Source organism: Catharus ustulatus, chromosome 9 (genome assembly GCF_009819885.2).
Source record: "Catharus ustulatus isolate bCatUst1 chromosome 9, bCatUst1.pri.v2, whole genome shotgun sequence".
In the NCBI taxonomy this organism is placed as follows: domain Eukaryota; kingdom Metazoa; phylum Chordata; class Aves; order Passeriformes; family Turdidae; genus Catharus; species Catharus ustulatus.
Window position 1 is genome coordinate 940,248 of NC_046229.1, and position 27,461 is coordinate 967,708.

General features: G+C 43.8%; 1 protein-coding gene across 10 annotated transcripts in view; it reads left to right on the forward strand.

Annotated features, from left to right (window-relative positions):
* The window catches only part of LRRC7 (leucine rich repeat containing 7), a 105,302-nt gene that overhangs the window by 29,098 nt on the left and 48,743 nt on the right, over positions 1-27,461 (forward strand). For all 10 annotated transcript variants that reach the window (XR_004418712.1, XM_033067555.1, XM_033067546.1 and 7 more), the window contains exons 2-6: positions 17,998-18,200; positions 21,982-22,099; positions 23,088-23,166; positions 24,554-24,643; positions 25,548-25,604. Coding sequence is in view for 9 of the 10 variants with exons in the window: in XM_033067555.1 (XP_032923446.1) it covers positions 17,998-18,200; positions 21,982-22,099; positions 23,088-23,166; positions 24,554-24,643; positions 25,548-25,604 (547 nt within the window). In the remaining variant the exon portion in view is untranslated. The remainder of the gene's footprint in view (positions 1-17,997; positions 18,201-21,981; positions 22,100-23,087; positions 23,167-24,553; positions 24,644-25,547; positions 25,605-27,461) is intronic.

Sequence of the window (27,461 nt, forward strand, 5' to 3'; positions counted from 1 at the left end):
ACATGGAATATGTGGGAAATTATTCCTACAGAACATATGGGAAATTCACATAAAACATTGGAAAATCACATGGAATATGTGGGAAATTTTTCACATGGAACATGTGGGAAATCCACATAAAATATTGGAAAATCACATGGAATATGTGGGGAATTTCTCACATGGAACATGTGGGAAATCCACATAAAACTTTAGAAGTTCACATGGAATATGTGGGAAATTATTCACATGGAACATGTGGGAAATCCACATAAAACTTTGGAAGTTCACATGGAATATGTGGGAAATTTCTCACATGGAACATGTAGGAAATCCACATAAAATATTGGACAATCACATGGCATATGTGGGAAATTTTTCACATGAAACATGTGGGAAATTCACATAAAACTTTGGAAAATCACATGGAATATGTGGGGAATTATTCCCATGGAACATATGGGAAATCCACATAAAACATTGGAAAATCACATGGAATATGTGGGGAATTTTTCACATGGAACATGTGGGAAATCCACATAAAACATTGGAAAATCACATGGAATATGTGGGGAATTTCTCACATGAAACACGTGGGAAATTCATATGGAACATGTAGGGAATTATTCACACAGAATTCATTTGGGAGTTACCAATCACACAAATAAGAACACCAAACCAATTAAACCTGTTTAAACACGAGGGGGGATGATTTGGGATGCTGGAGTTTGGCTGCTCCACATCAATTTGGATTTTGGGGAGGAATGTTTGTGCACTCCTGCAATAAACGTTTCCATGCCAAACTCCAGCCCAGATTTGGGCTCTGGGCTGTGACTCATCTTTAGTCACAGCACAGCCTGACATTCCCACTTGGAAAGGGCAAAATCTGCACTGCAAGGGGGAGCTGGGGAGTTTGGGTTTTGTCTTGGAATATTTCAGAGTGGGAGGAGAAGGGGGGAATATTCTGTTTGCATCCCCCCTGATCTCTGATAAAATCCCATTAATTCAGGGATTTTCCAGGTTTTTCTAGGATTAAAACCAGGCCAGGCTGTTTTATTGGTGCATCAACATCCCTGGGCAAGGGTTGGAGGAACTCCTCGTGTGCCAAGGCAAGAAATCTGTGGGACACAGCTGGGCTGCTGCCCATGGGTGTAAACCAGGAGAAATATTGGGTGGATTTGTGAAAATAAAGGAATTTGGTGGAATCATGGAATGGCTTGGGATGGAAGGGACACCTTCCCCTCCAAACCCTGTCCAAGTAGACCTTAAGAACATTTTTGTGCCTCACTGCAGCCCCTGCAGAGCTCCCAGGTTTTACCTTTTTCTCTGCAGATTGATGGCTTCTCTTAAGAAAAAATCCCCTAAAAGCAAAAAATTAACTCAGGAAAATGTCAAGAAAACTAACTTGTTCCAAACCAGGAGGAACTTCTTTCTCTGGCAGACTGACATCTCCTATAATCATCTTCTAAATCCAGAAGACAGGTTCTTTGTCATCTAAATAATCGCTTTTCTGCTCTCATGGGAAGTGACAAAGTGAAATCCTTCCCTCAGAATTCCGTCTGTTCCAAGTGGATGCTCACACACCTCGCAGCCCTGGCTCAGCAGCTCCCATCTCATCTCAGGCATTGCCAGACTTCTCTCTCTCTCAGTGTTTATTTGTATTTTTGACTCGGTGCAACTCACCAGAAATTAAAATTTAATAGTCCTGGGTCAGCACTGGCAGCTCTAATTCCAACACTGAGCGCTTCCATGGATTAAATTCTGTCACAGCTCTGCTCTGTGGGGCTGGGGGGGGTGATGAAAACCAGGCTGGAAGGAGTTTGGAGCAACCTGGGAGAGTGGCAGGTGTCCCTGATGAATTTGGGATCCCCTCCATCCCAAACCATTCCATGATTCCAGGAGAGCTCTCCAGAGAGGATCCTTTGGCTCCCAGGCAAGGAGCTGGGGTGGGATTCCATTTCCCAGGCTCTGTTCCCCCCTGGAACATTCCCCTCCATCCTCACAGACCCAGAGCTGACACTGAGTAATTCCTGCCTGTGGCTGTGACATTGTTTTCCTGTTGTCTCTTCCCAAATCCTTTCCACTCCTGATGGCTTGTCTGGTGTAAATAATTCAGGGAGTTCTGATCACACCTTCCAAAGAGCCCAGGGGGCCAGGAGGGAGCTGCTGAATTATTCCTACTGGGAATAAACTCATGTCCTAGGTTATAATGTACAGATGTGCCCAAAAGTCTGGATTCTATCACCAGCTGTTAAACCAGCTGGGGCAGTGATCCTGATCTCTGTGGGATATCTCCTGTTAATGGCCATGTGTAAAACCAGCTGGGGCAGTGTTCTTTATCTCTGTGAGATATCTCCTGTTAATGGCCAGCTGTAAAACCAGCTGGGGCATTGTTCTTTATCTCTGTGGGATATCTCCTGTTCATTGCCATGTTTTATAAACCAGCTGGGGCACTGTTCTTTATCTTTCCCCAGCCCATCCTCCCTCCAGGAGATCTCTCCTGTTCATGGCCATTGAGTCCCAGTGCATGGCTGATAAAATTCCATCATCCCATGGGGAGATGCTCCAGCCAGGGGAGGAGCCAAGCATTTCCTACCCAGATAAAATCTGAGATTTGGAACACCAAAGCTGCCCTTACCCACTGGATTCCAGAGGATAAGAGTTACCAGACCTTTCTACAGGATCAAAACCTCAACAAAACCCCTTCATCTAAACTGCTAGCACCACCCTAACTAGCAGGGTGCCAGGCTCTATTCTGACTCTGGCAGTGCTTTTTCTTCTGTAGTATTACTTGATTTTATTTTTCTCTTTTTTTCCTATTGAATGGTATTTCTCACTTGGAGTCTCCCACTGATTTTTACTTTCAAACCAGCACAACCCAGCAGGGTGTTCCTGGGATATCTTGTCCCTACCACCCCCTGGGGCTGTGCTTTGCCTGGGCTGTGGGGTCAGGGAAGTTTTGGAATGGGAACTGTGGGATTTGAGGGAGACCCCACAGGGTTACAGCAGCACTTGTCTGGGTCCTGAGGTTTTGAATATTTATCTGCTGGCATAGCAAACATTCCCGTTGTTTTTTGTGGGATAAATTAAGGATTAAGGCCAAGTGGGTGAGCAGAAATGTCTGGTTTGTAGAAAAATACCAAAGATCTCGGAATATATGAATTAACATTCTTGTACCTCCTCTTAATGCCAGAGCCAGCTCTGAGGAGCTTCCTTGGGATCACTCCTGGGATGCACAGAACATTTAGGGCTGGATGGGGTCAGTGGAGCTGGGAATGATGAAGGGAAAGGACCTGTGGAATTTTATTGTTCATCTTTTCCTGAATATGGGACTAATCCATGACTGGAGAGGATTAAAAAACCAGGAAAAATGTGCTGGAAATGACTTGGATCAAAAATAATTCAAGTGAAACATTCTGTCTTATTTTGAACTTTATTTGAATTCTACTGAATTAATTTTTTTTCTGACTGTGTGAGATCAGCATTCCACCAAACACATTCCCCCTTTTCAGAAGATTTCTCCAGTTTAAAAAGTTTTCAAGCAAAAGCGCTTCCAGCCTGGTTTTGGCAGCTGTCAATAACCAACAGTTGGAATCCCAAAGTAGTTCCTTAAAATAATTCACCTGCTGGTCGAGCAGGATGGAACCTGTGAGCCCCTGAACCACCAATTTCCTGACTAATGGGATTAAATTTCACAACAACAGCAATGAATTTCACAGCTAGGAAGGCAACAAATGTAAAATATGCACTGCGCTGTAATTTATTTTTTCCTTTCTTTGTTTCAAACTTGAACTTGGAGAGTGAGAGCTCCAGAATGTGCTGTAAATAAATATGAAAAATAGGGTTTAAACCAAGCAAACACTCAAGGCTGCAAGTTGTCAGGTTTCTGAGCAGGGAACAAGCTGGTTAAAATACAGTTTTATCTCTTTTTATAGATTCAGTATTCTAAAAGACTCTGTAACTATGGTTGCTGCTGTCTTTCTGTTCCATTTGTGCTGAGCAGAAGAATGGGGATATTTTTTGCACCTTTTGGGAGAAGGGGAATGTTTTTACTCCGGGGAAACTGGCTGTGATGAAAGGATGGAAAGGAGAGCTCAGTGTGAACTCTGCCCTGCCTTAAATCTATTTCCAGCGGGCTGAACCTGGGCAAGGAAACCTGTGGCTACCCCAGATCCTTGGGAAGGTGGGGATGGGCAAGGCTGGGCTCCAGCTCTCTTTAAAACCAGCTTTGGTGCTCCTCCTGCAGAGGGGCTCAGCTTCTGTGCGCTCTGCAATCTGCCACTGAAATTAGATTTTTTTTTTTTTCCCTGATGTTAGTCAGAATTCCCAATGCTGCTCCTTGTGCCTGTTCCCTTGGCTTTTTCCTGTGTCCTGCTGGGGAGGGTTGAGGTCTGACCCCTCTGTCACCCTCTCAAATGGGGTGACAACAGAGAAACCCTTTCCTGCCTCACTTCATTGCTGCTTTCCCCTTTTCCTCAGGGTTAAACCCCCTGAATTATCACTGAAATAACCAATTTTAGAGCATTTGCTTTGCTCATTCCTTGCACAGCCCAAGAGGAAAGGTCCTGCAGGGTTGAGTATGGATCCTACAAGGTTGAGGATGGATCCTACAAGGTTGAGGAAAGGTCCTGCAGGGTTGAGGAAAGATCCTACAAGGCTGAGGATGGATCCTATAAGGCTGAGAATAGATCCTACAAGGTTGAGGATGGATCCTACAAGGCTGAGGATGGATCCTACAAGGCTGAGTATAGATCCTACAAGGTTGAGGATGGATCCTACAAGGTTGAGGATGGATCCTACAAGGCTGAGGATAGATCCTACAAGGCTGAGGATGGATCCTACAAGGTTGAGGATGATCCTACAAGGTTGAGGATGGATCCTACAAGGTTGAGGAAAGATCCTACAAGGTTGAGTATAGATCCTACAAGGCTGAGGATGGATCCTACAAGGTTGAGGATGGATCCTAGAAGGCTGAGGATGGATCCTCCAAGGCTGAGGATGGATCCTCCAAGGCTGAGGATGGATCCTACAAGGCTGAGGATGGATCCTCCAAGGCTGAGGATGGATCCTCCAAGGCTGAGGATGGATCCTACAAGGCTGAGGATGGATCCTACAAGGCTGAGGATGGATCCTACAAGGTTGAGGAAAGGTCCTGCAGTGTTGAGGAAAGGTCTTACAAGGCTGAGAATAGATCCTACAAGGTTGAGGATAGATGCTCAAGGTTGTGGGTCGATGCTGAAGGTTGAGGAAAGGTCCTGCAGTGTTGAGGAAAGGTCCCAAGGTTCTGGTTCTGGTGACTTTGTGACAGTTTTCAGCGCTCCCCCTGAGTTCCCACATTTTGCTGGACTTGTCTCCATTCCCTGCACTCCATCCCTATAAACGAGCCTGCTGGCAGAGGAAGAGGAGGAATAAACCAATCAATAAATATAAATCAATAAATCAATAAATCAATAAATCAATAAATCAATAAATATAAATCAATCGATAAATATAAATAAATCAATAAATAAATATAAAACAATCAATCAATATAAATCAATCAATAAATATAAATAAATCAATCAATAAATATCCTCTGCATGAATCCAGGCCAGTTTTCCATAGCCTGAGGCTCCAAAGAAGTGGAGAGCTCCAAGAACATTCCAGGAGGAGCAGCCAGGAGCAGGAATCCCAGAGCTGGGGCTGGTGAGGAGGGTGGCAGTGGTGCCCCAGAGGTGACAAGGGTGGCAGTGGTGCCCCAGAGGTGACAAGGGTGGCAGTGGTGCCCCAGAAGTGCCCAGCACCGTCCCTGGCCGTGCCTGCTCCGCTGCTCCCTGGTTTTATTCCCTGGCAGCGCTGGGATGTTGTTCATCCTCCCGATGCCATCTGTTTTCCTGGGTGGGAGGAAGGAATGGGATCCACTCCAAGCTGTTCCAAATGTTTTTCCCTGGTTGAGGCTGAGGTTCAGATGTTGGTGTGCAGCTCCTGGGCTCGGGGCAGTGCTGGTCCAGATGGAGCTGGGATCTCCTCTGGGGGGGATGGAAGGGTCTGGAGGTCACTGCTGCTTCCAGTGACCCCAAATTCCCTAAATCAGCTGTCCCTGAATTCCTGTGCTGCATTCCCAGTGCCTTCTGTCTCTATGGACTGAATGTTCCCCCCTCAGCTTTTGTCCAGGTTTTTTTCCACCTCTCTCTGTTCCACATCCCTGTGATCATCCTGACTGCTGCTGATTTTTCATTCTTGTTTGGATTCTCTCATGTCCCACCCCAAATTCTTTCTTTTCCCTCCTCTCAAACAGTGGCCAGAGGTCTGATCTTATTCTCCCTCTTTTTCTGATCCCTGTCCTCATTTTCTGATCCCTGTAATTTTTTTTTTTTTTCTGTAGGCAGCTGACACTGAGCACAGTGAGATTCTTTTTTTATTTTCCTTCCCAGTTTGCAGTTTTCTGCCTTTAAATCAGTGAATCTCACCACAAAGCTGAGCTGGGAAACTGAGAGGAGCTTCTGGATACTTTTTCCTGGTTCCTCCTGCAGGAGAGTTAGGAGTGACAACACTGGAAAACTGTAAAGGCTGGGAGGGAATAGTGGGGATTGAAATTCCTGCAGCACTTACAGCTCAGACCCAAAATCCTGGAATTCTTTGGGTTGGAGGGACCTTAAATCCCATCCCATTCCATGGCAGGGACATTCCACTGCCCCAGGCTGCTCCAAGCCCTGTCCTGCCCTTGGACACTGCCAGGATGGAGCAGCCACATTCCCCCCATGGATCCTGACTCCCTGGTCAAGGAATAAAATAAAATAAAATAAAATAAAATAAAATAAAATAAAATAAAATAAAATAAAATAAAATAAAATAAAATAAAATAAAATAAAATAAAATAAAATAAAATAAAATAATAAAATAAAATAATTCTGGTTTTAGGATTCTCCTGAATTAAGTCCTGATAGGATGAGTTTGTCTTTTTAAGGCCGTGTGGAGGGATTGAATTTTTATTTTGCCACTGGAGAACTCCGAGAAGGGATGTGTTTATTAAATATTAACAGACTCATCTCTGAGTTGTAAGAGCTCACTGTGTGTAGTAAATCAGAACTTTCAGGGTTGTCTTGGAGTCACCCAGCTCTGAGGACTTTAATGGACAAAATTCAGTGTGTTTTGGGTTGGTTTTGTTGGTTTTTGGAGGTGACATCCCCATCCCCTCAGCAGCTCTTCCCACTGCCCCCTCCAGGTCTCCCAAAAAGAATCCACACACTGAGAAGTGACCAAGTGTCTCAAAACTGCTAAATCACCAATCTTTTAGAAATATTTCAATAGAAACGAGAATAAAATAGAATAAAAATGTGCATAATATAATCTAAGAATGCATAAAGTGTTTTGGCAATAGCCAGAGAGAATTGCCAAATGCCAAGGAGGAGTTGGGGACCCTGTGCTGCTGTGGGGACATCGATGCACATTTTTATTTTTTGTCATTGTCAGTAGAAGGGTGGCTGGGATAATTTAAATGGAAATAAACTGATGGAATCATCAGCTGTCCAATGAATTTAGAAAAGCTCCAGGAAAAGCCTCAGTTCCTCTGCTTGCACTGTGGGAATGACAAACAGGGATTGCTCAGGTTGGTTCTGGGAAAAGATCTGGGAAATATTCCATTGGTGCAGCTCAAAAAACCGAGTTAAACCTTTATAAAATTCACCTGTCTGAGGGATTGGCTCTGGAACAGGTGAAATTGCAATATTGGCAATTCCTGTCAGGATTGGGTTTTGTAAACTGGGATTTGGAGGGTGTTGTGACAACATTCCAAGGGCTGTAATTCCAGCAGAACCCTGCAGATTTATTCGGGTGATTTTATTTGGGTGGCTTTGCTTTGCTCTGTAGTTGTCCAAACAATTCAATATTTGATACTTGCTACAGAAAATGCCCATAAAATCCTCATTCAGTCCAGGATGGGAAATTCCCTCTTTCCCTTCCCTCTGGATTACAGCTCCATGCCTTTGGGCCAGGCTTGAACTCCTTTTCTGGAGTCACCAGAGCAGGTTGTAAATGGAAATTCGCTGGTTATTTATAATTTCCTGCCAAAAAGCAAAAGCCCAGAGGCTCTCAGTGCCTGATCCAGCTGAGGCTGGATGCAGCAGGTGGGTGGATGGTAAATTTATGATTTTTTAATCTGGCTCCAGGCTGTGGCTCTGGACATCCAGCACTTGTTGGGTTGTTCTGGGGAGGAGTCTCAGCCTGAACTAAACGAGCTGAGACAAGGAAAATCCCTCTGCTTTGTTGGGATGCTTGGGACAAACAAGGAAAATAGTAAAAAAATAAAATAAAATAAAAATCCCAGAGCAAATCACTGTGGCTGAATGGAAAGGATGTGCCAAAGTCTGGCAGAGCTGTTCTGTCCCCACCTGCAATTCCCAAAGCTCTGCAGCTCCCTTCCCTCAGGGATGCATCCCTTCCATTCCCAGAGTGGAACAATTTGGTGCAGCTCTGATCCCAGTTTACAGCACGAGCCATAAAATTCTCTGGAGAAAGTCATTGCAAAGATTGCATAATTGGGCATTAAAGTTCTGATTATACTTTCCAAACTGCGGGACTTTGTTAAAAACCTGACATTCCAAAGCACTGAATTTCAGTGTTTGACAGCTCAGCTGTGAGAGTTTTTTTACAGAACATTTGTACCAGAAGAACAGCATGTTAATTGCCTAAAAAAAAACTGGGACAGATTAATCATGGAGCAGGATATCGGGAGGATGCAGTTCTGGAGCCCTCTGCTGATGGATTTCCTCATGGAAAGGGTGGCCTGGGCTGGGAGGGGCTGCAGGGGCCATCCCTGGAGGTGGCACTTGGTGACAAGGAGGGGATCAGGCACAGCTTGGGGATCCTGGAGGGTTTTCCAGCCTCACTGAGATTCTCCTGGGGCTCTCCAAGCATCCAAGCAGACATCCTGCTTTTCCCTGAGTCCTTGGACATCCTGGCCATTATTCCTGAAACCCCTGGCTCTGGAGGAGCTCCAGTGAAATATTGGGGTGAGCGACCACCTGAGCTGAAAACTCGATTTGGGGAAGGAGTTTACAGCCACCAACTGCTCAATATTGATTATTTGTTCTGATTTTATTGTTAGAAGGAGCTGGGTTTGTGTCGCACAATGAAATCGTGGGATCAATCCCCTGGGTGGGAAGGGACCCACGAGGATCATCCAAGGGCTCAGTTGTTGCTCCTGGGGACACCTGAAGCAGGGACAGCTCTGGCAGGGCTTTGCTTTCTCAGATTTATGAGGCCAAGGACTTGTGGCACAATAATTTCCTTGGGAAATGAGGAGCTGTCCTGGAGCTGCCCTGGAATCTCCCAATTCCAGAGCCAGGCAAGGAGAGGATCTCATTTCAGCCAGAGAGGCTGTGCTGAATTCTGAATTATTCTGAATTCTGAGTTCTGAATTCACCTCCCTTTGATGGGGACCTGACCCTGACAAAACTTGTTTAAACCACAGAAGAGCAGGAGCATTAAAAACTGGGATGTGGGAAGGAAGTGAGGATGTGCCACCCGCAGATTTCCTTGGGGAAATGAAATCCAGGCTCAAGGAACAACCTGCCAGGGTGGTGTTTTATGAGAAAATATTGTCTGGGCAGCCTGTGGCTGCTCCTGGATCCCTGGCAGTGTCCCAGGCCAGGCTGGACACTGGGCTGGGACACCCTGGGACAGTTTGGGATCCCTCCCATTCCAGGATTCCATGCTATCCCCTGAAAAACAGAGGAGTCAGGCTCAGGAATTCCTGGATAATGAGGTGTTTTAGGAGATAAATGCCAGATTTGATGTTAAATCGGTTTTCTCATATTTGAGCACTGTTTGTGGGAGTTGTGCCTTTGAGGTTTCCCTGTGCTGACATTCCCTGCACACCACAGGCTTTGGCATTGCCAGAATCCCATTTATCCACAGCCATGGAAGCACCTCCCAGCCCTGCACCCACAGCCAGGAAAGGGATGGACAAAGGAATTGGTGGGCAGGAAAAGGTTTTGTGCTTTTTGTTAAAATATAAAGAGTGGAGTGAGCAGGGAGAAGTTTTTAGTTGGGAATGAGCGAGGGGAAGAACTGAATCTGTGTTTGTGCAGGTCAGTGGAATGTTTCTGCAGGAATTCCTAAAGGAGAGGGCAATTCCACAGCAAAGAAAGGATAATCCCATGGGACAGAAAGGCAGGAAAGGATTGTGGGGGTGCAGAACTGCCAGGGCAGCTGTGGAGAGTTTGGGGAGGGGTCTGGAGGTGGGAGCTGTGCTTGGAATGGGGAGGGGATGTGTGGAGAGAGGGAATCAGGAGCATTGGGATGGGGAAGGGAGGAGAGGATGGCCCAGGTGAGAAATGACAAAGAGCAGAGAAGGGAAATGAAAGCTGGGAAATGGTGGGAATGTCCATAAGGATGGGGACATCGTGGGATAGAAACTCTCCAGGTGTTGTTGGAGTGGTGGGGGCTGGCAGGAAAACGGGCATGGGGTCAGAACTGGAATTCTGCATGGCCCAAAAATCCCAGTTTTGTTCAGAGAGGAAAAGGTTCTGTGGCTGAGTGGGAAAATTCCAGGCACTTTGCTGTGTGCATTCCAGAGGTTTGGGAAACACAGAAATGAGCTCAAACTCCTGCTTGGAACTTCAGCAGTGCCTGCCCCAGTGGGAATGTCCCATCCCAGGGGAGAGGGGCAAGAGGGACAGGAGGAAAGGAAAGATCCCTGAGGGGATGGAGAGTGACCAGGGCAGGGAATGGGGCTGGGAAGGGGCTGGAGAATCCCTGAGGGGGCTGGGAAGGGGCTGGAGAATCCCTGAGGGGGCTGGGAAGGGGCTGGGGAATCCCTGAGGGAGCTGGGGGGGCTCAGCCTGGAGAAAAGGAGGCTCAGGGGGCCCTTGTGGCTCTGCACAAGTCCCTGCCAGGAGGGGACACCGGGGGGATTTGGGATCTGGGGACAGGGACAGGAGCAGAGGGAACAGCTCAGGGTGGGCAGGGCAGGCTCAGGGTGGGCACAGCAGGAATTTCCCCATGGAAAGGGGGATCAGGGGTTGGAAGTGCCCAGGGAGGGTTGGATCCCATCCCTGGAGTGTCCCAGGAATCCCTGGAGTTGTCACTGTGTTGAGGTGGCACTTGGGGACGTGGCCAGGGCTGCTGGGTGACAGCAGAACTCTCAGATCCTGTGAGTTCTTTAACAATTTTTCCAACTTTAACAATTCCAGGGCTCTGTGGTTCCACACCTGTGCCAGAGGTTCCACATCTGTCACTCAGAGCTGTCACCTCTCACCAAATCTCCCTGTCCTGGCTGCAGCTGGGGGCTCCCATTCCCCCCCTTTCCCTGCTGCTAAATTAGGGATAATGCAGCTGGATTGGGATGGAAACCACTGGTGAGGAATTGGGGATTGTGCAGGATCCCGTGAGGAACAAACCCAGAAGTTTCCTGCTGAAATCCCAGCTCGTTTCCGTGGTGCCTTCAGCAGCTAAATGACATTTTCTCTGCTGCTCCTCTGGAGAGCAGTGCCAGCCACTGCTCCTCAGAGCATCCAGTAAAGCCCATTTCACCCCAAATTTCACAGCACATCATCTCCTAAACCAAGGGATTACCTCGCAGAAAAGACACATCAAAGATCCAAGCAGAAATGTAAATTCCCTGATTTCCAGACAGCTCCTTTCCCAGAGAAATCTCCCTGGTTTGTTGGGATCCTCTCCTGCTGAAATGTCTGCAGGGTGAGCTGTCAGAGGAAGGGAATTTCCAGCAATTAACAGCATAATGATTAATTTTCAACATGTGCCACTAATGTGCAGCAAATTACTGGAATTCTGTCACTTCTATAAAAAGAATCCGGGGTTTTCCTTGAATTGTCTGTGGGGGAACAGGACACAGATTTTTGATAACCAAACCAACCCCAAAAATCTGCTTTTGCTGTCGCTAAAATGTCTTTGCAATTGGAGTCATTATCATCATCTAGGATTATCCAAAAACATTTACTCAGAAAAGCTCCTTTAGGAAGGAATTTCCAGGAAGAAAATTGGGAATTTCAAGGCAAGGCCAATAGTAATCTTTGGAATCAATAAACACCTTATCAGAAAAGATAAAGATTTGCCTTTGTATCTCAAAGGTGTAAGGTGTGGGCATTCAAAACTGATAATTGGTAGAAATAAATCTTCAATTTTCTTTCCCCTTTTTCTGCACCTCTCCCAGATCAGGAGTTCAGGTCTCCAGGGACCTGCAGCAGAGCCAGGGAATCTTCCCCTCATTAACATTCCCGGGAGACAAAAGCTGAAATCTGATTTTTCATGCTTGGTTATTTTATTTCAGGATTAGCCCAATCTGAGTGTGAACCTGAATGCAGGCCATTGTAACGGGGACATAATGAAGAGGATTCAATTATCAGCATTAAAAGGCATTTCTGGGGGAGATATGCTGCTTATCTGGGAATTTCTGTGCAGGAAAACAATCCAGATAATATTGCACACCCCTCTCTTTGATAAAACCAATTCCCTGTGGAAGCTCCCTGATAATTCTGTTGTTGTGAATTTAGAGCCAGAGTTCCTTAATCAGTCAGGAAAGTTGATGAAGGCTGTTACACAACCCAATAAATCCCTGATTTTCCATTTCCAACCAGGAACAGAACAGTGACATCCCTGCTTCCCCCACCTGGATCAGGGACTAAATTTGGGAGAAAATGCTTCTTGCAGGGTGTGGAAAATGTAACCTGGGTAAAATGGAGTGATTTCAGTGGAGAATCCCAGGATTGCTGGGGCTGGAAAAGGTCCCTGAGTGCTGTGACCACCCCCTCCGATGGTTTTTTGGGATATCAAAGATTCCAGCTCCTTGCCATGGCAGGGACACCTCCCTCCATCCCAGCTGCTCCAAACCCTGATGTCCAGCCTGGCCCTGGGCACTGCCAGGGATGCAGGGGCTGCTCTGGGCACTGTGCCACCCTGCCAGCCAGGAATCCCTCCCCAAAATCCCACCTATCCCTGCCCTCTGTCACTGGGAAACCTTTCCCTGTGTCCTGTCCCCTTTCTCCATCCTCTGCTCAGCCTGGAGCCTGCTCTGGGCTCTCTGCAGCAGCTCTCAGGTGAGGTCTCACCTGGCACAGGGCAGGATCCAGGCTGGGATTGCCCCTTCCCATCCAGGCATCTCCTGGGGAAATCAGAGATTTGATGCTGCTTTCCAGGCAGAGGATGAGCAGATTCCACCTCACCTCTCCTGGGTGGGAGCACGGGGAGGAAATGCAAACCAGCAGCAAGGATTCACGTCAGGGCTTGCATAAACACAATTCCCGTGTCACAGGGACGGGATCACAGCTGGAGACAAAAGTTTGGGATACAGAACACAAGGTAGAGGCAGGGAGAGTTACACAACCCAAAACCTCCCAGTTCCCGTGCCCACAAAGCTGCAGCTCACAGAAAGGTGAGCAGCAAATCTGAAAGCCAAAATGTGGGTGAGGAGGTGGCAAAGTTGTCGAGAGGTTCCACGTGGTTGTAAATGCAGAGAGAACCTTCCTCCGTGCCTTCAAAGCCCTGAATTATTAACAGGGCTGTGTTTCTAATTGAAGTGTGGTGCTGGAAATGGAGATGATTCCAGAGCTTTGAAGTTCCCTAATTATTGCAGTGACCCAGACTGCAACTGGACACTGTGGAAATCAGCCAGGCAGCCCACAGAATTAATTAAAGGAAATAAAAGTGGATGCCTGGCCAGTGCCAGGACAATATCCATGGGGAAAAGGCTTTGGGCTGGAGAAAATTTGAGGGTTGTTTTCCTCTTTAATTCCATTTTAAAGTGCAGTCAGTCCCTGTTATCAAATCTCTTTTGGCAGAGAAAATGTGAATTCTGGGGTGTTGGAAACCCAGTCAGAGGAGGGAGCAGCCCCCAGGAACACCTGGCAGGAATCCTGGCTCCAGAAAGGGCTCCTGATCTCCAAATAAATCTTTTGGGGGAAAATAAGGGGAGGTTTAGATTGGATTCTTGGAGATTGAGTTGGGGCACTGGGAAGGAATTCCATGTTGATGTTGATTGTGCTGCTGATAAGAGAAAGGAAACAGGAGCAGGAAACCATCCCTGGAGAGAATTCCCTGCTGCTCTGGAAACAATCCCTGTTTTCTGAACCCTCTGGGAATGTTTCCCTGCTCATCCCAGCTCCCATCCACCCTTCCTTGGTTTTCAGCATTTCTCAGTAATTTCCAGCTCTGCCAGATCCCTGCACCTGGGATTCCCTGGAGTTTTCTGGATGAAACTGGAGGAGCAGGAGGGGTTTGGGGTTTGCTCAGGTTGGTCCCTGAGAACCCTTTGCTGCCTTTAATCCTGGCTGAATTTTGGCTCTGGTTCTTCACTCTGGTTATTCCCAGCTCCCTGAGATATCAACAATTCCTTGGAAAACTTTTTTGGGAGAAAAAATTAAATCCATCATTAATTTATCCTGCAAAACAGCCAATTAAAAATTGATTTATCCTGCTAATTGCACAGAGGAGAGCTGGAGTTTTTTTGTGGCAGCATCTTCACCACCTCTGTTCCACAACTCCTGCTTGGCTCCCCTGGAGATCCCAGGATTCCAGAATTCTAGGGGTTGGGAGGGATCTTAAATTTCATCCCATCCCACCCCCTTCCGCCATCCCTGGGACACTTTTGGGGATCCAGGGGCAGCTCCAGCTTCTCTGGGAATTCCATCCCAGCCAGGAATTCCTTCCCCAAATCCCATCCATCCCTGGATACATCTCCAGGCCAACTGGATAAAGCTTTTGAGATGAAAAAAAAAAATAAATATAAATTGTTGTGTCTTTTGTCCTGTTGTCCCAAGATGTTTGGAATGCTGGAATTTTAAACCTGCTGGGTGAGGCTGCAGCAGTTTTCTCTGCCTTTCCAGCAGGTGAGGGAAATGTCTCCTCCTGTGGCTCCTGATAAACAGGGAGCAGCGTTTTCCTGCACAAAAGATCCATGAATTGAGAGGGGATTGGATTTTACTGTAATTGATTTCCATAAAGCCCCTGTTTTCCTCAGGTGAAGGAGTTTCTTTACAAGACAATAAACTGCAGGAGCTGATAATGGGAGCTTGCTGGGGCTGAAAAGGAGCAGGTTGTTTTATGCTGCTTTCCCCATTTCTCTGCCTTTGCTCAAGAAATAATCTGATTTTTGGGCTCTTTGGCAGGGCCTGATCTCCCTGTGTGATGGGTGATGTGGGGCAATCCCCTCAGGGCTCAGCTGTGGGGAATTTTGGTTCTGAAAGGAGGAAAAGCACCGAGCTCTGGGGTTGGCAGGGGCAGTGGGATGAGGAATCCCCTGCAGGAATTAGGGAAGGGATGGAGCTGCTTTGTCCTGGCTCAGCTCAGCCAGGGCTGGCTCCTCTGCCACCAGCACCACAGAGAGGATCCCTGAACATCAGGAGAGAGCAGAATCTGGGGAAGGAAAGTGTAATTACCAGAGCTGGAATTAGTCCAGGGTAGGAATTAATAATGCTGGAATTAATAAAAGGTTTAATTACCACAAGCCCACAGGGTGTGAAATCCTACTCCTTTCAAGGTCCTTCCATTCCATTCTGGTGCTTTCTACAAAAAACTTATTTTGCTTTATTTGGACTAATTTAGTGTGTTTTATTTTTCCTAAATACAACTCCAAACCTTGGAAGTGGTTTGGGAAAGGGAGATTGAAGGTTGAGCCCTCCTTGCCTTTGTGCTAAAAACATTTCAGGGCAGCCTGGCTTATCCAGGATGTTTCAGTAACTCCTGGAGATGTCCAGGATGGATTTAGGGTGTGTTCCAAATCTGCTTTTGGAGCGTTCCCTCCTTCCTGCACAGGTGTTGCTCCAGGGACAGGGAGTGTGTAAAGTTACTCACTGAGTTAGGGGATGAGGCAGGGTCGGCATCGCTGGGATTGAGGGTGGGAAAAGTTGGGAAAACTCCCTGGGTGTGGATTTTAGTGCAGGAAACGGATTTTGCTCGATCCCCTGTTGGAGCAGGAATGGGTTGGGATGGCTCTGCAGCCGGAATTCCATCCCTGCCTCCCCCAGCTGCTGCCCCTGGGGAGCTCTGCTGGGAATTCCCACCCCAGGGAATCCATAATTCCCATTCCAGGGAATCCATAATTCCCACCCCAGGGGATCCATAATTCCCATTCCAGGGAATCCATAATTCCCACCCCTGGGAATCCCTAATTCCCACTCCAGGGGATCCATAATTCCCACTCCAGGGAATCCCTAATTCCCACCCCAGGGAATCCATAATTCCCACTCCAGGGGATCCATAATTCCCACTCCAGGGAATCCCTAATTCCCACCCCAGGGAATCCATAATTCCCACTCCAGGGGATCCATAATTCCCATTCCAGGGAATCCACAATTCCCATTCCAGGGGATCCATAATTCCCACCCCAGGGGATCCATAATTCCCACTCCAGGGAATCCATAATTCCCACCCCAGGGAATCCCTAATTCCCATCCCAGGGAATCCACAATTCCCGCTCCAGGGAATCCATAATTCTCATTCCAGGGAATCCACAATTCCCACCCCAGGGAATCCATAATTCACACCCTAGGGAATCCATAATTCCCACCCTAGGGAATCCATAATTCCCACTCCAAGGAATCTATAATTCCCACTCCAAGGAATCCATAATTCCCACCCTAAGGAATCCATTATTCCCACTCCAGGGGATCCATAATTCCCACTCCAGGGAATCCATAATTCCCACTCCAGGGGATCCATAATTCCCACTCCAGGGAATCCATAATTCCCACTCCAGGGAATCCACAATTCCCACTCCAGGAAATCCATAATTCCCACCCTAAGGAATCCATAATTCCCACTCCAGGGGATCCATAATTCCCATTCCAGGAAATCCATAATTCCCATTCCAGGAAATCCATAATTCCCACTCCAGGGGATCCATAATTCCCACTCCAGGGGATCCATAATTCCCATTTCCCACGGGAAGCAGAGCCAGGCGCCTGTCCCCTGCCAGGATTGGGTCAGGGACTGTTCTTGTTTGGGTTTTTCTGGTTTGTTAAAATTTAAAAGGTTTCATAAAAAGACAAGAGCACACGGCTGTTTGGGAACACCCCTTTAAATAAATTTTACAATACATTTACTTGTTGCATATTCAGAGTTTTTCATGCACAGTCAAACTTTTTTTGGGAGCTGTTCAGCACGGCCACTCCTTGGGTTTGCCTTTTTAGAGCATGCCTGGTTTTTGGCTTGAGGTTTTAATTCTCTTTTTATTATATTTTTAATTCGGGTGTTGGTTTTGGCTTTTTGTAGTTGGTGAGTGCTGTAATTGTTGTGTTGTAGGGTTTTTATCACACTTCATGGGTTGTTATCTCAACTATTTGGGTAGTTTAAGCAGACTATCTCTAAAAAGAAACTTAGATATAAGTTTTGCTAGTAGAAGAAAAGAAAAAAAACTATATTCATACAGAAAAGCTATTTTAATATTACACATACAGCATTTATCCTGATATTTTTAGAGCATGCCTGTTTTTTGGCTTGAGGTTTTAATTCTCTTTTTATTATTTTTTAATTCGGGTGTTGGTTTTGGCTTTTTGTAGTTGGTGAGTGTTGTAATTGTTGTGTTGTAGGGTTTTTATCACACTTCATGGAAATTATCTCAACTATTTGGGTAGTTTAAGCAGACTATCTCTAAAAAAACATAGATATAAGTTTTGCTAGTAGAAGAAAAGGAAAAAAAACTATATTCATACAGAAAAGCTATTATAATATTACACATACAGCATTTATCCTGATATTTTTAGAGCATGCCTGTTTTTTGGCTTGAGCTTTTAATTCCTTTTATTATTTTTTTAATTTGGGTGTTGGTTTTGGCTTTTTGTAGCTGGTGAGTGTTGTAATTGTTGTGTTGTAGGGTTTTTATCACATTTCATGGGTTGATATCTCAACTATTTGGGTAGTTTAAGCAGACTATCTCTAAAAAAAACCTTAGCTATAAGTTTTGCTAGTAGAAGAAAAGGAAAAAAAAACCTATATTCCTACAGAAAAGCTATTTTAACATGACATAAATGGCATTTATCCCAGTATTTCCCAAAAGCCAACTCTGCCATGCCCTTCCCACAGTATGCTGCTTGGAGATGACCAGCAAAAGGAAGCTGATCGGGCGCCTGGTGCCGTGCCGGTGCTTCCGCGGCGAGGAGGAGATCGTCTCCGTGCTGGATTATTCCCACTGCGGCCTGCAGCAGGTGCCCAAGGAGGTGTTCAACTTCGAGAGGACCCTGGAGGAGCTTTACCTGGATGCCAACCAGATTGAGGAGCTCCCCAAGGTGACAGCGCGGGTCCTGCGGGGATGGAGCGCGGTTCTGGGGCTGGGGGTTCCAGGGGGATTCCAGGGGGATTCCAGGGGGATTCCTTGGATTTGGAGGAGCAGGGGATGGGGCAGCTGGGAGCCTGCAGCTGGGAAAGGCGAGTCTCCAAAAGAGAATCCCGGCACCAGGAATTCCTGAGGTGTCCAGGAGCTGGATCAGGAGGCAGCGCTGCCTTGGGATCCTCCTATCCCAACTTTTCAAAGCTCTCCTGCAGGATCAGCCCTTTATCCCTGGGGAAATTCCTGGGAATTACAATTCTCTCCTTCAGGATCAGCTTTTTATCCCTGGGGAAATTTCTGGGAATCCCAATGCTCTCCTCTCCTGCAGGATCACCTTTTTATCCCTGGGGAAATTCCTGGGGATCCCAATGCTCTGCTCTCCTTCAGGATCAGCTTTTTATCCCTGGGGAAATTCCTGGGGATCCCAATGCTCTCCTCTCCTGCAGGATCAGCTTTTTATCCCTGGGGAAATTCCTGGGGATCCCAATGCTCTCCTCTCCTGCAGGATCAGCTTTTTATCCCTGGGGAAATTCCTGGCAATTCCAATTCTCTCCTTCAGGATCAGCTTTTTATCCCTGGGGAAATTCCTGGGAATCCCAATGCTCTCCTCTCCTTCAGGATCAGCTTTTTATCCATGTGGGATATTTCTGGGAATCCAAATTTTCTGCTTCAGGACCAGCCCTTTATCCCTGTGGGATATTGTTGGGAATCGCAATGCTCTCCTCTCCTACAGGATCAGCTTTCTTCTTCTTCTTTTCTTCTTCTTCCTCTTCTTCTTCTTCTTCTTCTCCTTCTCCTCTTTCATAAAAATAAGAATAAGAATAAGAATAAGAATAAGAATAAGAATAAGAATAAGAATAAGAATAAGAATAAGAATAAGAATAAGAATAAGAATAAGAATATTTCCCTTCTTTTCCTTCTGCTACTGAGGAATTTTTGAAGTGTCTCATTTAGTGAGGGATTTTTTGGGATATTTGGGTCGGGCTTCTTGGAATGATCCAAGTGTCTCAGACTTGGGCTTGATGGAGAACAAATATATCAGAGCAAGATGCCAGAACTCTGCCTGGGAAAAATGAGGATCAAAGGGAAGAGGTCCAAAATGCTGACACTGGGATGGAGGTGATCATTTTAATTTAGAGTAAATCGAGTTTCACATAATCTTGGCCATGTGGAAGTGGAGATTAATGGCAGTGTTAACAGCTCTCATCCGTTTTTGTCTTAAGCCTTTATTAATTGTTACCAGGAATTCAACAGCTGAAATAATTCCTTTATCAAATTTTCTGCTCGAGGTGTTTCTGCTGCAGAGCTCAAGGCTCTTTTTTAATCACTGAATTAATATTCCAAGAGAGAAAATGCCTTTTTTTTTTTTCCATGACACTGGCACTGTGTTACTTAACATGAACTTTTGTGTTGTACATTCAATTCTACCATTCTCTCCTCCCTCTGTAAATGGGATTTCAAAAATTTTCCTCCAGAGGAGATTTTTGGTCATTTTCTTTTCTTTGCCAAATATTCTGTGCCCCTGGTATTACAAAATTCTTTTGAATCAAAACTTTTGATCATGTTCTATTATTTAATGAGGAAACAACTCAGTTAAGTCCAGCTCTACTTCCATGTGATACTCCAGAGCCCAGTAAATTATTTTAGATTTTATTGATGCTCTAAAATCATTCTACCTGGTTTTACTTTTATTTTTCTTTCTATTTTAGGTACTATAATGATGATTCTTTTCCTGCTGATTTTTAGTTCTTTGTTTCTTGTACTTCTCTGTTTTTTTAAGGATTTACAAGATGATTTTATATTCCTTACTCTCTTTTCTGGCTAAATCCAGCCAAGTCTTTTTATTCACTTTGCCTTTGACTTCATTCTCCTGCTGCAGAAAATCCTTTATTTGTATGAGTCAAGTGAATTGATGACTAATAAAGAGAAAATTGATCTGGATGAGAGTGGAGTCATTGGAATCAGCATCCAGAAAAACATGAGTGGGATGGAATTCTCCCCAGAGGTGCAGAATAAAACCCTGGTTTTGTAACTCAGAGCTCGGTGGCATCACTTGGATTTGTCTGAGAGGAATTAAGGTTGTGCATGGACAGAGGGAATGATGATTCCCACAAAACCCTGATGGCCAGGGGGCTCTGGAAACCAGGGAAAAATCTTAATATATTATATTAATAAAAATATATAAAATAATATATAAAATAGATAAATATTTTATATTCATTAAAATATATTTTTTTAAATTTATAAAAATATATCAAATATATTAAGCATCCAGTGAGTGAAAAAAAAGCAATTTTGGGACCTCATTGCCACGTTCCATGTGTCATATTCCTTCTGGTGCAACTGCACTTTGCAAAATCGTTCCGGGGGAAGATTTTTAATTGGGCTTCTCCCTCCAGCACTTCCAAAGCCTTGGGTGTGTCCAGGTGGGGACAGAACTCTGAATTCTGAGCCTTCCTCAGCTCCCAAAGGAATTCCTGCTGAAAACTGGGAATCCACTTCCATAAAATTGGAATTTGGTGCAAAAATTCGAATTGAGTCCTGAATTTTGGGCAGGGATTTCAAGGAAGTATCCATTGGGTAATGCCAGAGCATTTCTGGATCTTGAGGACAATTATTTAATCTGAATGCAGTCACAGCATTTTAAAATCTGCTGTGAAATCTATTTATGAAATCAAACAATTTACCAGGAGGCAGAAAAATGTGGGGATTTTTATGACAAATAGGAAATATATCAATAAATATTAATTACATGGGAGGATATTAAAACCATATCAATAAATAGGAATTACATGACGATACCAAAACCACAAGGCATTGATGGCAATGAATTTACAGGTTTTGACTGCCTTTGAACATTCCTGCCTCTCATGACATGTTTGCCTTCTCCCTGTCGACTTCGGGAACGCCTTCCCAAAAATCCCACTGGGAGGGTTGAGTTCTGAGTGGCAAATGGGGCTTTGTGGTGTTTGTGCTGGGGAAAACCTGTTCAGGAATCCCTGAGCTCTCTTCTTCCTCCTCTTCTTCTTCCTCTTTTTCTTCTTCATCATCTTCTTCTTTTTCTACTTCTTCTTTTTCTTCTTCTTTTTCTTCTTCTTCTTTTTCTTCTTCTTCTTCTTCTTCTTCTTCTTCTTCATCATCATCTTCTTCATCATCTTCTTCTTTTTCTTCTTCTTCTTTTTCTTCTTCTTTTTCTTCTTTTTCTTCTTCTTTTTCTACTTCTTCTTTTTCTTCTAGTTCTTCATCATCATCATCTTCTCCTTCTTCTTCTTCTTCTTCATCTTCTTCTTCTTCTTCTTCATCATCTTCTTCTTCTTCTTCTCCTTCTTCTTCTTCTTCTTCTTCTCCTTCTCCTTCTTTTTCATCATCTTCTTCTTTTTCTTCTTCTTCTTTTTCTTCTTCTTTTTCTTCTTTTTCTTCTTCTTCTTTTTCTTCTTCTTCTTTTTCTTCTAGTTCTTCATCATCATCATCATCTTCTCCTTCTTCTTCTTCATCTTCATCTTCATCTTCTTCTTCTTCTTCTTCTTCTTCTCCTTCTTCTTCTTCTTCTTCTTCTTCTTCTTCTCCTTCTCCTTCTTTTTCATCATCTTCTTCTTCTTCTTCTTCTTCTTCCTCTTCATCTTCTTCTTCTTTTTCTTCTCCTTCTTCTCCTTCTCCTCCTCCTCCTGTTTGTGTGTCAATGCCCACCCCAAATGAATTTTTTAATTTGGATTTTTCTTCCATGAAACCCTCTGGAACAGCAACTGTTCAACTGCCAAGCCCTGCGGAAGCTGAGCATCCCCGACAACGACCTGTCCAGCCTGCCCACGTCCATCGCCAGCCTGGTCAACCTCCGCGAGCTCGACATCAGCAAGAACGGTGAGGGCTCCAAATCCTCAGCATCCCAAAAAAAAATGTCCCAGGAGCCCAAAAAAGAAAAAAAACCGGAGCTGGGATGGAGATTTTACTCCTCATGGGGAAGAAATTCCTGCTCCGTTTCGGGTTTCCCACCTGGAGCTTTGGGGGAGGATCCATGGAAATCCAGCTCTGGTTTTTCCTTTAAAAATCAGAAATCCAGCTCTGGTTTTTCCCTTAAAAACTGAAATCCATCTCTGTTTTTTCCTTTTAAAATCAGAATTCCAACTCTGGTTTTTCCTTTAAAAATCAGAAATCCAACCCTGTTTTTCGTTTAAAAATCAGAACTCCAACTCTGGTTTTTCCTTTAAAAATCGGAAATCCAGCCCTGTTTTTCCTTTTAAAATCAGAACTCCAGCTCTGGTTCTACCTCTAAAAATCAAAAATCTGGCTCTGTTTTTTCCATTAAAAATCAGAAATCCAGCTCTGTTCTTTCCTTTTAAAAATCAAAAATCCAGCTCTGCTTTTTCCATTAAAAATCAGAAATCCAGCTCTGTTTTTCCTTTTAAAATCAACTTTTTCTTTAGCATTCTGTGCTCTGATGGCTTCTGCCTGTTTTTAAAAACAAGGCTTAGGAACTCCTGGAAATGTTGGGAAATTTCCCATCAGTGGGGGCCTGGAGACTCTGGGGATTGACAAGAGCAGTTTGGGAAGGGGTGAAGGCACAAATCTCAGCACCAATGATGTCCCTGTTAATTCTAGAACTTTTTATAAATCAAGCCTTAGCAGAAAAGTTAGAATTTTGGGGGTTTATATATTTATTTAGGGCTTTTTTAGGGCTTGAGCATCACCTTTTGGATGATCATTCCAAGCCATGTTTCCTTCCAACTCCAGCTGAAAATCCCAAGGAAGCATGTATGAACAAAGCAGGCTGGGCACTTTTTGTGTGGATATTTCTCTGTGTCTAATAAACATTTTTGTGTATCTAATATTCCTTCCATTCTTTTTTTAGGAATCCAAGATTTCCCAGAAAACATTAAGTGTTGTAAATGTTTAACGATAATCGAAGCCAGCGTCAATCCCGTGTCCAAGTGAGTACCAGGAGCTCCTTCTGCTCATTCCAAAATGTGCTCTAAGAGCTTTGTGTCCAGTTAATCTGAATTAAATGAATTAATCCGGGTTTTAAACCCAGCCTGGGTTTGAGCTCTGAGCTCTGTTAGTCCTGGTCAGGCTGGGCAGTCTCTAAGCACAGCAGTGAGGATCCACTGGACACTTTGCCAGCCTTTATTCCTTATTCCTCCCAAAATCTTCCAAAAATAGTGACAAATAATGTGTTGGGAATCCAGGATTGACAAAGTGGAGCAAAGGGGAGAAAGGGTGAAATGTTGTTTTAGTGTAAAAATAAAATAGAGAGAGAAAGGAAGAGGGAGAGGGACAAAGAATGAGAAAAGGAGAAGGAGAAGGAGAAGGAGAAGGAGAAGGAGAAGGAGAAGGAGAAGGAGAAGGAGAAGGAGAAGGAGAAGGAGAAGGAGAAGGAGAAGGAGAAGAAATAAAAAGAGACAAGAGAGACAAAAGAGAAGGAAGGAAGGAAGGAAGGAAGGAAGGAAGGAAGGAAGGAAGGAAGGAAGGAAGGAAGGAAGGAAGGAAGGAAGGAAGGAAGGAAGGAAGGAAGGAAGGAAGGAAGGAAGGAAGGAAGGAAGGAAGGAAGGAAGGAAGGAAGGAAGGAAGGAAGGAAGGAAGGAAGGAAGGAAAAGAGAAGAGAGGAGAGGAGAGGAGAGGAGAGGAGAGGAGAGGAGAGGAGAGGAGAGGAGAGGAGAGGAGAGGAGAGGAGAGGAGAGGAGAGGAGAGGAGAGGAGAGGAGAGGAGAGGAGAGGAGAGGAGAGGAGAGGAGAGGAGAGGAGAGGAGAGGAGAGGAGAGGAGAGGAGAGGAGAGGAGAGGAGAGGAGAGGAGAGGAGAGGAGAGGAGAGGAGAGGAGAGGAGAGGAGAGGAGAGGAGAGGAGAGGAGAGGAGAGGAGAGGAGAGGAGAGGAGAGGAGAGGAGAGGAGAGGAGAGGAGAGGAGAGGAGAGGAGAGGAGAGGAGAGGAGAGGAGAGGAGAGGAGAGGAGAGAAGAGAAGAGAAGAGAAGAGAAGAGAAGAGAAGAGAAGAGAAGAGAAGAGAAGAGAAGAGAAGAGAAGAGAAGAGAAGAGAAGAGAAGAGAAGAGAAGAGAAGAGAAGAGAAGAGAAGAGAAGAGAAGAGAAGAGAAGAGAAGAGAAGAGAAGAGAAGAAGAGATAAAATTACCAGACATTTGCATTTCCTGTGCGTGGCAATGCAGAGAAATGGGAATGGGCACAAATTCCTTGCTAAGTGAGTTCTTCAGGAGAATTTGGGTAGGAGAAGTAGGTGAGGGAGAAAGTCACCTTTCTGTTCTAAATATACATTGTTATTGTCTCCATGGCAACTCGGGGTGAGCAGCAAGGGTTGCTCTGTTTTTTCAGGCTGCCAGATGGCTTCACACAACTTCTAAATCTGACCCAGCTCTATCTCAATGATGCCTTTTTGGAGTTTCTTCCCGCTAACTTTGGAAGGTAAGGATGAGTCACCCTGGCTGGGCGCGCAGGGTCCTGCTCTGAGCCGGCTCCCCTTGGAATGAAACAAAAAAAAACCAAAAAAAACCCAAAATTTGGGTTTTCAGCCTTGTTTCCATGGGTGGTTGGGAGAGGGAGAATGGGGTCAGCAGGAGAGTGGGGAGGTAATGGGGTTTGGGGTTTGGGATTTGGGGTTGGGGATTTGGGGTTTTGGGGTTTGGGGTTTGAGGATTTGGGGATTTGGGGTTTTGGGGATTTGGGGTTTGGGGATTTGGGGTTTGGGGTTTTGGGGATTTGGGGTTTGAGGATTGGGATTTCAGATTTGGAATTTTGGGGTTTGGGTTTTGAGGTTTGGGTTTTTGAGGTTTGGGGTTTGGGGATTTGGGGTTTGGGATTTGGGATTTGGGGTTATATTATATTATATTATATTATATTATATTATATTATATTATATTATAATATCCAGAAAATATCAAATATCATTGGAAAATCCAAGTATCTCCCCTGGAAAATCCAAATAATTCCTTCATTGTTATTTCCCTCCTGTTTTTTTTTTTTTGTTGTTTTTTTAATTATTATTTCTTCCAAATTTCCCAACTTTTCCTGTGTTTGCCTTGCCGGAGTCACAAATAAAAATGAAAATAAAATAAATAAATAAATTTTAAAAATATATAATAAATAATAAAATAAATAATAATCATAAAATAAAATTGCTGGGGGAACCTGATAAAGGTCAGGAGAATTCAGATAAGGGCAGGCATTACATGGAATTATTTTTCTTTGATTTTTGTGCCCCAACTGGATAATTTTGCATGGAAAAGATTTCTTAAAATGAAAATAAATCATTTCAAGCCACTCTGCAGGAATTTTTTAATGTATTAATTGTTTTCTCTCCTATTTCCAGACTTGTCAAATTGCGAATTTTGGAGTTAAGAGAAAACCACTTGAAAACTCTACCAAAGTAAGTGCTGGGGAATTTCCATTTATTCACCTGCAGTCCCAAAAGTGCCAAATATTTAATATTTGTATTGGTAGCAATGCAGGGCTGATGTTTCAGTGATGAGTAATTTGTTTTGGGTTTTTTTTGGATGTATAAAAGAAATTTTTCTGAAGGGTTTTAGCAAAAAAATAAAAAATCAATTAATGATTCCATGATATAAGGGAAGATGGACAATGGTTGATCAGCTGTCACTCAAAACCCAAAATTTGACATTTTAATTTAAATATCTGATATTTCAATTTAAATATATGATATTTTAAGAGAAATATATGATATTTTAATTTAAATATCTGATATTTTAATTATTTAAATATCTGATATTTTAAGATAAATATCTGATACTTTAAGGGAAATACATTTTAATTTAATTATCTGGTATTTTAACATAAATATCTGATATTTTAAGGGAAATATATTTTAATTTAATATCTGATATTTTCATTTAAATATCTGATATTTTAAGAGAAATATCTGATATTTTAATTATTTATGGTTTTGGTTTTTGGTTTTGTTTGTTTTGGTTTGGTTGGTTGGTTGGGGGTTTTTTGGGGTTTTTTTTGTTTGTTTGTTTTGGGGTTTTTTGTTGTTTTTGTGTGTGTGTGGTTTTGTTTTAACCTCAGGAAAAATCTGGAATTTTCAAAGAGTGAACTCCAGGATCTCTGAAATCTTCCCAAGCTTTTTGGGATTCCTCCCCAAAGTGCAGAGGAAAATCAAAGCCCTGCAGGGACCTGGTGACTCACAGGGAGGAGAAAATCCCAGATTTGCTGCTCTCATCCTCTGACTCACCCACTCCCAACAAAGTCCTGGCTCCTCAGCAGATCTTGGGAATTTTTTGGCTGCAGGAATTATTTTCCTGCTGGGAAAAAGTTGATCCAGTGGATCATTTCCAAAGAGGAGAGTCCTGATGGTGGGAAAATAAAAATAAAAATAAAATAAATAAAAATAAAAATAAAAATAAAAATAAAAATAAAAATAAAAATAAAAATAAAAATAAAAATAAAAATTAAAATTAAAATTAAAATTAAAAAAGTAAAAATAAAAATATAAAAAGTAAAAATATAAAAATAGGATTTCCCAAGGATTTCAGTGTTAATTTGCAGTGCTCAAAAAATAGGCAGGATTGTGACATTCCCAAATGGAAATTTGGGATCTAAGATTTTTCCTGAGGTAAAAGGAAAAAAAAAATAAAAAATAAAAAAATCAGGGACATTCCTGAATATTCCTGATTGCTCTCAGGTGCCCAAAAGGGAAAAAAAAAATTTAAAAAAAATAAAAAAATTAAGATTTCTGAATATTTCTGATTGCTCTCAGGAGTCCAAAAAGAAAAAAGGGGAAAAAATAAAATAATTAAGAAAGATTTCTGAATATTCCTGATTGCTCTCAGGAGTCCAAAAGGGAAAAAAAATAAAATTAAGGAATATTTCTGAATATTCCTGATTGCTTTCAGGAGTCCAAAAGGAAAAATCCCATTTTAGGAAGCTGCTTGACAAAAATCACAGGTTTTGGGGTTTTTTGGGTTTTCTGAAGTGGGTTGAAGTCACTGGAGGAGACAATTTAAATCAGCTGAGAATCTGTCCAGGGCTGGGCTAAATTTAGGGGAAAATTTCACTTTCTGCTGCTATTTTTTGAGCTGCTGCTCCACTTTCTCCCCAGTTTGCCACACTTTGGATTCACAAATATTTGCAGTTTTTCCTCCAGCAGCAGCTCTGGTTTTGGGAACTCGCTGCCCCCCAGCTTTGCTGCCCCGGGTTTTTGAAATATTTAAATATTTGAATTGGCAATATTTGAATCTTTGAATATTTGAAATCCCAAGATTTC